At 36.0% G+C, this 12,729-nt stretch overlaps 1 protein-coding gene across 1 annotated transcript in view; it reads left to right on the forward strand.

The window, feature by feature from the left end:
• Positions 1 to 12,729, forward strand: part of PREX2 (phosphatidylinositol-3,4,5-trisphosphate dependent Rac exchange factor 2) — a 118,014-nt gene that overhangs the window by 37,198 nt on the left and 68,087 nt on the right. The window contains exons 10-16 of the mRNA XM_053468318.1: positions 3,025 to 3,169; positions 3,331 to 3,431; positions 7,075 to 7,178; positions 7,994 to 8,043; positions 9,578 to 9,653; positions 10,270 to 10,342; positions 10,914 to 11,056. Coding sequence (XP_053324293.1) covers positions 3,025 to 3,169; positions 3,331 to 3,431; positions 7,075 to 7,178; positions 7,994 to 8,043; positions 9,578 to 9,653; positions 10,270 to 10,342; positions 10,914 to 11,056 — 692 coding nt within the window. The remainder of the gene's footprint in view (positions 1 to 3,024; positions 3,170 to 3,330; positions 3,432 to 7,074; positions 7,179 to 7,993; positions 8,044 to 9,577; positions 9,654 to 10,269; positions 10,343 to 10,913; positions 11,057 to 12,729) is intronic.

Consider the following 12,729-nt stretch of genomic DNA (forward strand, 5'->3'; position numbering starts at 1 on the left):
GATTTTTGTAATACCGCGTTCAAAGAAAAATCCATACCGCTGTTGGGCTATTGATTCCATGGCTGTAGGAGATTTTTGATTAATATTCTACTTTAACCCTTGCAGTTCTAAGGTGGCTCCGCCAATGTCTTAATTAGGAAGTGCGGACTATCTGGCACCTAATGGTTGCAGACTGATGCGGTTTTCTTAATAGAAATCAAAGGGACAGTCTATGACTATAATTAGGCATGACATAAAGAAAATTATGTATGTTTTGATAGTAGAATTCCAAGTCCTACCATAGCAACATCATATGCAAATTATCTCCTGCAGCGCGTAATAGCTGATTTGCATATTTAGATCCATGATAAGCATCACATAGGAAACCCTTTGTCCTAAACAATGTGACATAATCCCCTAACATGTGATTCCCTAGGCTAATTTGTTGATAGCTTGTTAATTAGAGAAACCCTAAAACCACGACAGAATAATAATGGCGTTCATGGATGGGCTTCGATAGGCAGAGGTAGTATTTGTAACCATTTAATTTGTTATTCCAGTCCCATTTGCCAATGAATACATGCAATTTAGTTGTTTAGACGCTTATTATATATAATATACTCTTACAATAAGAGATGCTGTTGCTGTATAATAGTTTAAGTAAAAGTGTAGTGAAAGCAATTATAATGATCTCCATAAGTAGGATATTCAAGTATTTCTGGGACAACTGTATTGATTTTTGGAAAGTTATTCTGAATGATTGAAAGATAGCATTATGGTATGGGCCACTGATATGGACCAAAATCTCATTGAGTATGGATGACTTGTAAAACATTCCTGCATAGGGAAATCATGACCTTATTGTTTTGTGAAGAAGTTAACTAAATTGATTTTACTCAGCGTTTTAAACACAATATTATTTGCAATACCATCCAATGTAATGAAAGCAAACTTTTTTAATACTGGTAACATATTTGGTAACAGGACATAAATCTGAATGTTCTTCATAGGTTGAGTCAGCCTTTTGCAAGGGTAGGTTAGGAGAAGGAATAGAACTTCAGGCCAGGTGACTGGCAATGTTGACCCTGCCACGCACTAACTCAAGTATAACCTTCCACAAGGTGAACGGTTAAATGAAATACCTCCAAAGCAATTAGGCCGAAAAGCACCAACTAAATATGGTTTTATTCTAAAAGCTGTGCCAGTTTAACTTTAAGAATTAGGCTGGAAACCATTGTTAGGTGGTTTCTGGGATAGGTCCCACTTGGCCAGATCAATGTGATGTACGATGTTTGTGCAGGGTTCCTGTAATTTCAATGTAAGGGCTCTTTTCGAAGAATTCATTTCATTCAGCACAGGATGCAAAGTGACTCATAGCTAAACAAACCACTTGTATAAATACCATAGCAGCTGTAAACATTCTGCCCAAATTAGATATTCTTTATATACCGTATATTATTCCATCTAGCACACAGCGCACTGCTAAACCTCAGACATGCAAAGTCGTCTTTATGATAAACATTGAGATACAAATAGAACCTCGCTCAATAAAGCAATAAAAAGCAGACAAAACAGACAGGCCACACTCGGTGTCATTAGCCAGTCTTTCCTGTGACATTCAAGACAACGCAGCTCACACTCCTCCAGACGCTTAACCTAGTCTGTCTTTTGGTTACAATTTAATCGTTGGCTCAGCCAGTGTGGGGATTTTGGTTTATTTACTCTTTTGCAGAATAGACATTGTGGAAATACAGGAAATGATTGTTCATTAAAGTATCAGTGAATGTATTACTTGTATTGAGTAGACATATGCCCACCTAACATATTATTATCATTATTATTTTTTGATTTATATAGCTCATATTCTGCACCGCTGTACAATGGCACTCACACCAATGCAGATCTATATGCAATAATGTACTATGCCTATAAAAATATATAGCAAACATAAATTAAATTTCTAGTTTGCACAACAATTATAAAAGCTTGAAACTCCTTTCATTGATTGGTGTAAAAAAAAATAAAAAATACCATTAACACATCTACTGTTTTACCCTCACCCTAGTATGTTCATATTGGAAAATTCAAGTAAAATGTGATTTCTTCCATGGTAAGAGTGTGACATTTTTAAATGATTAGGACAAATCCGTATGGATTGAAAGCTGTAGTTAGATTTTCCATGAAATACCCTACCTTTTATCGAAACCAGTATGGCCGATGTGTTCTGGCTTATGCTTGAATTATATGAAGAATATTTTGAGCACAGTTAGACAATGAAACAGAAACTGTTCTAGGGCAACTAAAAACATACAAGGAGGTAGGACAGTAATTTGTCTCAAAATTTAGATGGTCCACAAATTCAGGCTTTATAGTAAAATAAAACAAAGACCCACATTATTGAATGTGGGTCTCCTGTATGACACACTTTTGTGAGTCTACAATGAAGAGGTATGGGGTTATTACCTTTGGGTAATTAATTAGGTACATGGGCAGTCATGTACCTGGCCAGCATGTCCCATGCCTTGGACATCCTCCCCAGTCACCAGTAAGGTTGCTGTGTGGTGTCTAGTGGTAGTCATCTGCTATTGCAGGCACACTCCCATGACTTCCTTGTCATGGTTGTGTTGACACGGCAGATAGACTGGACACTATCACTACCTTTCTGGGTACACTTAGTAGGTACTAAGGTACCCTGTTGCCTGCACACTCTTTGTGTCTTGCCATATTCGGTTTGCTGACTCTGAGTGGTTCCTTACTTAACTTCTGGATTCTTCCTGATTGCCATTTGATGGTTGCTGATTCTGTACGTGTGCCATCTTGACCTCAACTTGCATCTGACCACTCTCTGTTGTCTGTGTACTTCCGCCTTCCTTAAATCTGGTTAATTGCGACATGGTCTTTTTGATGGCGATCTCTATACACTGAAACAGTTTACAAGCTACGCTGTGACAGACGCAGAAAAATATTTTGGATATTACTCCATTAAAAGCAAATATTCTATGTCATATTATAAATAGTGAAATAGTAACACTGCCAATATTGCAGGTCTGACTCTAGGTATGGAGCAAGATACCTGGATGATGATATCAGAACAAGGAGAAAGGCTGTACAAGATGATGTGCAAACAAGGAAACCTTATTAAGGACAGAAAAAAGAAACTCACTACATTTCCGAAATGTTTCTTTGGAAGGTAATCTACATTATTTTATAGTGTGTTTTATGTACACATGTTATTTGTTAAGTTCTTGTGTTGTTTCTCTCTGTGTCCCCTTAATGCCAGATTTTCCTGTTCCCCTTTTCTCATCTATGTATTGTAATTGATAAGTCATATATATCTCTGTCTTTCTGTAGTGAATTTGTGGATTGGTTGCTAGATATTGGAGAAATCCAGAAGCCAGAAGAAGGGGTTAACCTTGGCCAAGGGTTACTGGAGAATGGCATTATTCATCATGGTAAGACGTTATTACTTATAACACATTTGCTGTACAATTGTTGAGATCCTGTCAGCTTGTACGAATACTTTGATGTTATAATGTTGATAAGTTAATAATGGTGACACAACTTAGTTAATCTTTGTGGCCCTAAAGCCGTGTGGACCTTCCTATATACATATTCCTCTGAGATGAGACATAGGCATTACAAAATAAAATAAAAAAATGTCAAGTTTGGGAAAGGGAATGGTAATGTTCCATTTTGTGCCCCGTGACTTCCAAAAAGACACTTATATTAACTTATTTTGTGGTATTTTGGTCAACTGAGCTGGTTTGGGGACCATTTTCATAGTTAAATATTAGAGCAAAAAATATTTTTCATACTAAATGTTAGACTATACATCTAAAAATTGTATCTTTTTATCATAAAAGATAAAAGGAAAATCATGGTAAAGGAAACAGTATAAAAATGTTGGAAAAGGTCTCAAGGTTTTAGGCACAAAACACCCTCAGTAAAGTAGGGGTTAATATTGGATACACGTAGTAACATATTGTTATTATTATTGCTACTAATGATTACTAATATCTAATACTATAATAATGGGCATAATCATCAGTTTTATACACACTGCTGAACTGGAACTAAAAGCAGCTCTAATCAGTCTCACAAATCCTTTAATTGATGCCATTTATTTTTATCTGCTATTCTGCATGACTAATGCATTAAATGTTATTAATACATAGAGGCTTTCATTTCTCTAGGTTTTTAAAGTCCTTTTGTTTAAGGGACGGAAGACAGTCTATCATCTATGTAAAAACGAGTTTGTCTTTTATATATAAAAGTAGATGGTTTTATTTGCCCCCCATTTCCACCGTGAAACGTTAATTCAATAAGATTGAAATAATGAAATTATTATTTTAGGTTAATGTGATTTAGGCAAGATTTATACCCCCTTAAGGTACAGTTGTCCAAAACTGCAATTACAGGGGCAGTGAGCCACGCATTTTTCAATGACCAGTGAAGCAGATCAGGTTTTGCTTCACTGTCTCTTCTTGCTAAAATGTGTTCCATGGGAATCTTCTATATCCCGCCTAAATAAATGTACGTATGCACACGTATTGGCATACAATTACATCTCAACACCTTTACTGTCCAAAAAGGAACAATTCCATATTGTAGTGGGTAGAGCTTATCATGTGACTTTGTAAAGTACTGGCAGCTATTTACGTAACTGAGTAAGGCATTTTTATTTTTAAAAAAATGTATTTCATTTGTAAACATATTTCCTGCTGTTTATGTACTCGTTGTTGTAACTTTTAGGACTAAAAACATTTTAAGCTTCAAAGAAACAGGGATGTCAGGGAAGGAAAGATGCACGTAGGGATTTGAATTTCAAAGAAGGACTACTAAAAAGGGACACTTGGAATGTATGGCATACAGGCCCGGACTGGCCATCTGGCACCCTGGGCAAATTCCCCTTCCAGCGGCAGATCGGGTGCTGCAGCGTGTGGCTTGGTTTAGCATTGCCAGTTAGAAAATAAAGAGGAGCCAGGCGTTCCCGAAACCAGAAATTAATAAGGTTTTATTTATATTTTCTGCAGATAATCAATAAATTGGATCTGTCCTCTCAGCCTTGTTTATGTTCCCCAATAATATATGCCTCCCCGTTAAAATGTTAAGAGGGAAATCTGGTTGTCTTTAAGGGGAAACCTTATCCAGGTCTTTGGTTTAAACTTCTGGACAGAGTTGTAACAAAATCAGAAATGATGATTCATTGTCGTTTCTAACCTGCCTGAATACTTTCTGTGGTCACTATGGGGGCTTTGCGCTGCCGTCCAAGAGATGAAGGGTATTGTACAGGGAGGGCCAATGTATCTCGATCTACTCTTTTTGTATATTCATGTTATTGGGCCATCAAGACTCAAAGCTGCCAGCCCGACTAGCTCCATATGACACCTTACTAACATAATGCTTGTATTTTGCATTTCACCATGTTGCATAGCACTGATTTGGAATTGTTTTATTGATTCACTACTAAAACAAAATAATTAACTGAACTCGTAAAGGAAACGGTAATTTCACAAGAGTGGATGTGTATGCTAAACAATTTTTATTAACAAGTGTGTGCAGCTGTCATGCTTGGAAAACAGAATACTTCAAGTAAATGAAAATGAACCATCTGTCTGCTTCATTCTTTTCTTAAAATGCATCTTAACAGAATACTATCTGTGCTCAACTGGTGTTAAGAACCCACACTGTAGATACATATTGGTTATATTTATACAGCTAGCATGTTAAAGGTGCTGTTCTACCTGCAAAGAGAACCAAAAGAAACCTGCCTGCCATTTTACTTTTGTCTTCAATGTTCCTTGCCACTCCATTAAAAGGTTTAATGAGATAGTAGAGTTGAGTCCCGTCATTCTTCCAAAACCCTCACCTATGTATTGCATCATAGCAGTCTGTCCTCCTACAAGCACTCCCAGTCCCCTTCAGACTAATAATCCTTAAAGCAAATGCCCCTTCTGTGATCAGAGATTGGCAGGCAGCCAGGACAGAGCAGTGCAGAGGGCATAAGAGTGGCCCTACTGCAGAAAACAAGTTAACATTTATACAAGAGTCGTACATAATAATGTTAAGTATTTAGGAAATTGGGGAAGGTGTCTACCTAAAACCGTGCCTTTAACTACCATAGTTTTTAGTTCCAGAATAGGTTTTCTCCAGTGAGAGTTCCAGCTTATTATTGGCCTCCCAATGGCAGCGGTGATGTCATGTAATTGCTACATGATGGCATTTGTTATATTTCAGTTTAATGTATATGCTTAGATATTTTTAGTACCCAACAAAATATTCAGTGAAGGGATTGAGCCATTCAGTTGATGTAGCTCCTCTGGGCAGTCAGATAAAACCTGGGTAAGATAAATTGAGTAATTGTGAGGAGCAAGACAAGGAGCCTGATACAAGAAACAAAGCATTTCGTACTTTTGAATAAGGTATAATGCTAGAGTGGTATTTAATTAGTCATTAGACATTTAAAAATGTGTATGTCTATACTGAATTAGTTCAAAGAAAAACTGACTGTAATGTTTATGCATTGTACAGAGCACATTATCTATCTATCTATCTATCTATCTATCTATCTATCTATCTATCTATCTATCTATCTATCTATCTATCTATCTATCTATCTATCTATCTATCTATCTATCTATCTATCTGTATAGCTAGCTAGATAGATAGATAGATAGATAGATAGATAGATAGATAGATAGATAGATAGATAGATAGATAGATAGATAGATAGATAGATAGATAGATATCATTTATAGGAAAAGGTTTTCAAAGTCTGGCCCTGGGATTGTTTCAGTAGAGAACATGAGAATGAGTTTATGGCTAAAAGAAGAAAACTAAGAAGAAGACTAAGGTCCAGCTTTGAGATGATGTGCTCATTCATAGACTGCTGATAAGTATCTTAAACATGACAGCAAACAGCTGCTTTGGGTAATTCCAACATTGTACGTAGTAACCGCTTTCCTTAAGACAATGCCTTTAGGGCTTCTTACCAATAGGTCAGTAAGTCTTGTTAAATTATCTCCAAACCCTTGAGTTGTTTTAGATTTCCTTTGCCCTATGGAAAAATACGCTAATATCACTATGTTATTTTAGTTACAGATAAGCATCAGTTTAAGTCGGAGCAGATGTTGTACAGGTTCCGATATGACGATGGAACGTACTACCCAAGAAATGAAATGCAAGATGTCATTTCCAAGGTAACCACTTCAATTTTACATTGTGTAGTTGGTCCTATGTATTTGCCTCTGTAATAACATTGAAATTATGACCTTATATATCTTTTTCAATAGTTGAAGTGACTATATGTTTTGTATTAATATTGAGTTAAAAGATTGTTATTATGGTTGGTTACTATTGTAATACAAATAAATATTTAACATTAATATTAATATTTTGCTTCAGAATATTTGTTTTTGACCCACATTTGTGTATGTGTGAATTATGTCTACTGAAATGTTGTATAAACACTATTTTCCATCTGCATCTGTATAGACATTTTTTTAATCTCAGACATCTGGCAGATTATATATGTATGTGTATATATATATATATATATCAGGGGTAGTAGAAGTATTGTTAAACACTCATCTACACACACCAGACAAGCCAGAAGGCTTGCTTTTTCCTCAGAAATCTCATGGTGCTTTCAAAACCACAAGGGATTCTGGGTAGGCACATGCAAACAAGGTTAACAATTATCACCTTTGCCTCTATATCCACTTTATACATATATATATATATATATATATATATATATATATATATATATATATATATATATATATATATATACAAAAACAAATACAAAATAGCACTTGTAAATTGATATAAACCTAGAATTTGACATGTTATTACAACCACTCAGCACGTCTAGACTGCTAATTTTATCTGCTGCAAAGACTCACAGCTTACTAACTCTTACTTACTAAAAGCTTGTATACTCACACATCCGCTTGCATATTGTAGTTCCAGTGCAATAGTGTAACAGAGAAATGTTTTCCCATTTCTACAGGGTGTGAGACTGTACTGCCGTCTTCATAGTCTCTTTACTCCAGTCATTAGGTAAGATTTTGAGCCATAGCTCTGTGCTAAACAGATGATCTTGATATTTGACATTTTATATTATCTTGGCCAATCCAGTTTTGATCCAAAAAGCATTATATCTGCATGCTTGCCTGCTCCCCAACAGCAAAGCCTTAAATCATTTATTAACCAAAATTGAGCACCACAAATGATGAACAATGAATACATTAATCAGAGGAGACTGAAAAACAGCCATAGAATTAAAGCAATACAGAGTGGTTATTCTGCATCAGTGCATCAATTAACGGTATTCTTAAACAGATAATAACATGTGTGGATGGAACAATGGATTGACATAAACATTCAATATGTACATTTATAATAATTATTAATTATGTAAAGACATACTGTTTAATTAAGTAATGCAGTGTTCTGATCCTTTGTATTAATTTTACTTAATACATTCTGAAAATGCAACCAAATTGAGAGATACATATATATATATATATATATAATGCACATATAAGCATCAACACACACACACACACACACACACACACACACACATATATATATATATATATATATATATATATATAGTTTGATATACATCTAAGTCTTTAACATGCAAAACTAGACCATTGTACAAAGTATTTTAAAAAGTTCTCTTTGATGAACAGTAAGCAAACCCAGACACTCAATAATAAGCAGTGCACAGCAGTAAATGTTGACTACATTATAGTTTTCTGCCTTGGGGCAGACTGGTGCCTGAGCTGTGGGCAGCTTTTAGGATCCCCTTGAGATGGTTTGCAGTAAATGTTTGTAAGTTAGTTAATTTGTTTGGACCACCAAAAGTGTTAAGAATGTGAGTGTGCCGGCAGTGTCAGAGTGTGCTGTTGACCCGAAGCACGTCTCAGACACCAACAGAGAGAGCGCTCTGTCTTGCAATGCACATAGGTTGATCAGAAGAAGAGTTCATTGTGGTCTGCTTAAAGCAACATTCTGTTGCCACAAATGATGTCCCGTCGGTGTTATGTCTCAAGTCAAGCGGGTAAGCTGTAACTGGAAAGTGATGAGTCTGTAAACCATGACCCGTAATTCCTCTGGGTTTTCTTGAATCTCAAGATTCAAGCAGATATTTTGCAATTCCTGGGGGTAAAATGTACATGAGCTGTGATTTTTTTGTATCATTGAGCGAAATGAAATCTATTTTTGGGGGTTATATAAATAGCAAAAAAGAGCAGGTGGGAAAAACCAAACTCTGTTTCTTAACAAACTTTTTATAATGCACATTGAACTTTTTCACTAAGGCCTAGTTAAAATGAAAATAACTCCTATTATTAATGTATTTTTTATTTGTTTTGGTGAAGTTCATCTCTTCTGAGATAGAGTGGCCATACTTAGGAGAAACTGTAAATGTTAATTGACGGCATCCCTGAGCTGCAAACTGGGTGAAATTAAAGCTGACAGATACACTAATTATTATTGATTTTATCCTGAAAGCATTATTATTTTGTCCTGAAAGCATTTTGTTAAATTATTTTAAACCTAACTTGCATCTTTTATTTTTCAGAGACAAAGATTACCATCTCAGAACATATAAATCTGTGGTCATGGCAAACAAACTCATAGACTGGCTTATTGCCCAGGTAAGGGAGTATTCAAGTTAATATACCATTTGCATTAAAATTGATTTTTATAGTGATAAGCATACCTGGAACCTTTCCGGGTTTCTTCTTTCTCTGGATAGGCGAGTGGCGCTTGGTCATGCCCACTCCCTGACCATGTTCTGCTTAATCCCTGCCAGTTCCCAACCGTTAAAGCCACCATCCCCACACAAGACTAACCATGCCCATGTGCTGCTAGCCTCTCTCCTTCTCAAAGCCACCTCGGGAAGTTCCTAGGTATGGTGGCAAGATGTCGCTTCTTATAAGTTCTATGGTACCATGTGTGACTTGTATCAATGTGTGTTGCTGCATTGGGCCTGTGACTTAGCCTACCAGTCCACATGCCTAACAAGAAACCATAAGAACACGTATTCATAAGCCCCACGGGACTTCTATCACTGGATGCTATAGCACTATGCCCTCATCTTGCCAATGTCTACTAATCCACCAAAGAAACCATACTTTTTTTTGTTTTTACAGAAAGATAAAACACAAAGCCAACATTGTGTCTTCTTGTTATAACCAATATTTCTTCTGCTAGAGCATGCTTCTTGGATATGTCCAATAATGTTATATCATTGTCTTAAATCAATAACAGGGTGACTGCCGGACTCGGGAGGAGGCCATAATATTGGGCGTAGCATTATGTGACAATGGATTCATGCACCATGGTAAGAGCAAACTCTGTTTTCAGGGCAATTACCATTATTTACCATTGTTATCCGCTTAAAAAAAATCAATCTTTTGACCGATTAATTTTTTGACCAAGAATAAGTATAAGAACCACTACTTATAAAGGGCACCTGTCACCGATTCAGCAGTTTTGTTTATGATACCTTTAATAAAATATTTTGTAAAACCAACCTGTAGCCTCTTTAGGCTACAGAACATGGCATGCTCTCTATATTATAACATTTCCCAGCATGCACCTGTCCTCTCTATCCTAATTGGTCATTCCTATTTTTTCTATCTTGTTCCCTCAGGGCCATTCATAGGGAAAGGAAGGTTACTTAATAAATATACATCAGATGCCGCAAGAAGTTAGTTCAGGTTGGGTGTAGTTTACAGCCAATAATAATTTCAAAATGTAGCAAAAAGAATATTTTTTTGGACCTAGAAGCTTCCCTTAGACGCACCCTAAACACCCTAGTACCACCCTTTATTCCTATTTCTGTTATGGCACTTTTTAATGGTTTACCTATACCTTTCTTTGTCTGTCTCCTTTTTGCTGATATGATACAGTTTTGGAAAAAAGTGAATTCAAAGACGAACCCCTCCTTTTTCGATTCTTTTCCGACGAAGAAATGGAAGGATCAAATATGAAGCACAGACTCATGAAGCATGACTTGAAAATTGTTGAGAATGTAATTGCAAAGTCTTTAGTGGTAAGTCTTTTTATTAGTTTATTTGTAAAATATATATATATGTATATATAAATATATATTCATAGAGACTTGATACAATTAATTGGCAAGACTGCAAGATTAGACACACAGGATCAATAAGAAGGAACGGCATAGATCCCAAGGATTTAGAGAAAGATTAGAGTCAAATGTTTACAAAAATAAAACAATTGATTATGGTTTAAAGGAATTAAAGCTTAAAAGGAAGCTCAAGAAGAAAGCAGTAACCAAAACCCAGCATGCAAATGGTATGTGGTATATACTTAGGTTTCTGTAATAATAATAATTTTCATTGAAAATGACAAGAATTATATTTAATTTCTCTAAAACCTTGGGGCATTTTAGTGTTCTTATTTTAGTGGTTTGCAAATCTCCTACAAAGCCAATACTTGTACTCAAGTTTCAAAGCCAGTAAGAGCTATAGCTTTGGTGAATTGGGGAGATATCACATCTGTCTAGTGAATAGTGAGTTACTTATTGTGTTATTTAGAAAAGTTTTTCTTATATTTGAATGGCCCAGCCCAGAACAAGAGGCAGTCACATGAGCCTCCTTTTTTAGGAGTAGTCCAGCAATATCTGCTTCAAATAGAACCGAGATGCAGATGTTTCTGGTATTACTAGATTAGCTAAAATTTTTTAACTAACAGCACAAATAGTGAATATCATCTTTTATTATAGTATGAATTGATCCATCACTCTAGGCAAAGAGTCACAACAATCCCCTACCAACCACAAAACTTTGACTTTCTTTAATCCTGCCTTGAAGCCCCACAGCTGAGCTGCTCTGAGAAATGTCAGCTCATTTTGGGTTGCCTATATCTCCTTAAAATGTTTAGAATAAAACAGGATTAAAGTCCTATTTCAGGTTAGAGTTTTATTATTAATAACCAGGGGTATACTTGCCTTGGGTCATGTCATGATTTAACGGATACCACACCATTACTACAGTTCATTTTTAAAACATTGTTTGATAAGTATGCCATTTCATTCTTATAGTTTTTTGTTAGTTTCTTTTTCCGTGTAACTGGTAATAAGAAGAGCATATAACATCCTAATTACATTCCATAGAATTAAAATAATAATTAAAATAATTCACTGATATTGTATCCAAAGCTAATGTAACTTTTTAGTTTTCTAAAATCCTTTACTGTATATATATATATATATATATATATATATATAATGTGTATATATATATTGTGACAAACCCTGTAGCACGAGGGCCATAAATGCCACAGTTAGGGGTCTTAAGCACAGTCCTCTACGGCAGTCAGAGTCAGGAACACCAGCTCGTAGCAAAAACGGCATTTTATTTTTAACTGCTCAAACCCCAAACCCCAAAACCAAATCATAAAAAGAAAAACCTAGCTCCTATTTGGAGCCCTCTCTAACTAAACTATGCTGGCCCAGACTGACCATCCTAATCACCCACTAACTTGACCTCCCCCAGACGGCACACAAAAGGTCCAGGCAGGTATTGCCTCACTTGGCTCATGGATTGTCTTCTTCAGGGCCTGTCCTTGCCCTGGGAGCACAGGGAAACTTATCAAGCTCCAGGGTTTTTTTAATGCCCAGCACCTGTGCCTGATGATAGGAATCCCGGACCGGATCCTGCAGACTTCTAGCCTCTTGGAAAAGCCGGCATGGATTTTCCA

This window comes from Spea bombifrons, chromosome 5 (assembly GCF_027358695.1).
Source record: "Spea bombifrons isolate aSpeBom1 chromosome 5, aSpeBom1.2.pri, whole genome shotgun sequence".
Lineage (NCBI taxonomy): Eukaryota > Metazoa > Chordata > Amphibia > Anura > Pelobatidae > Spea > Spea bombifrons.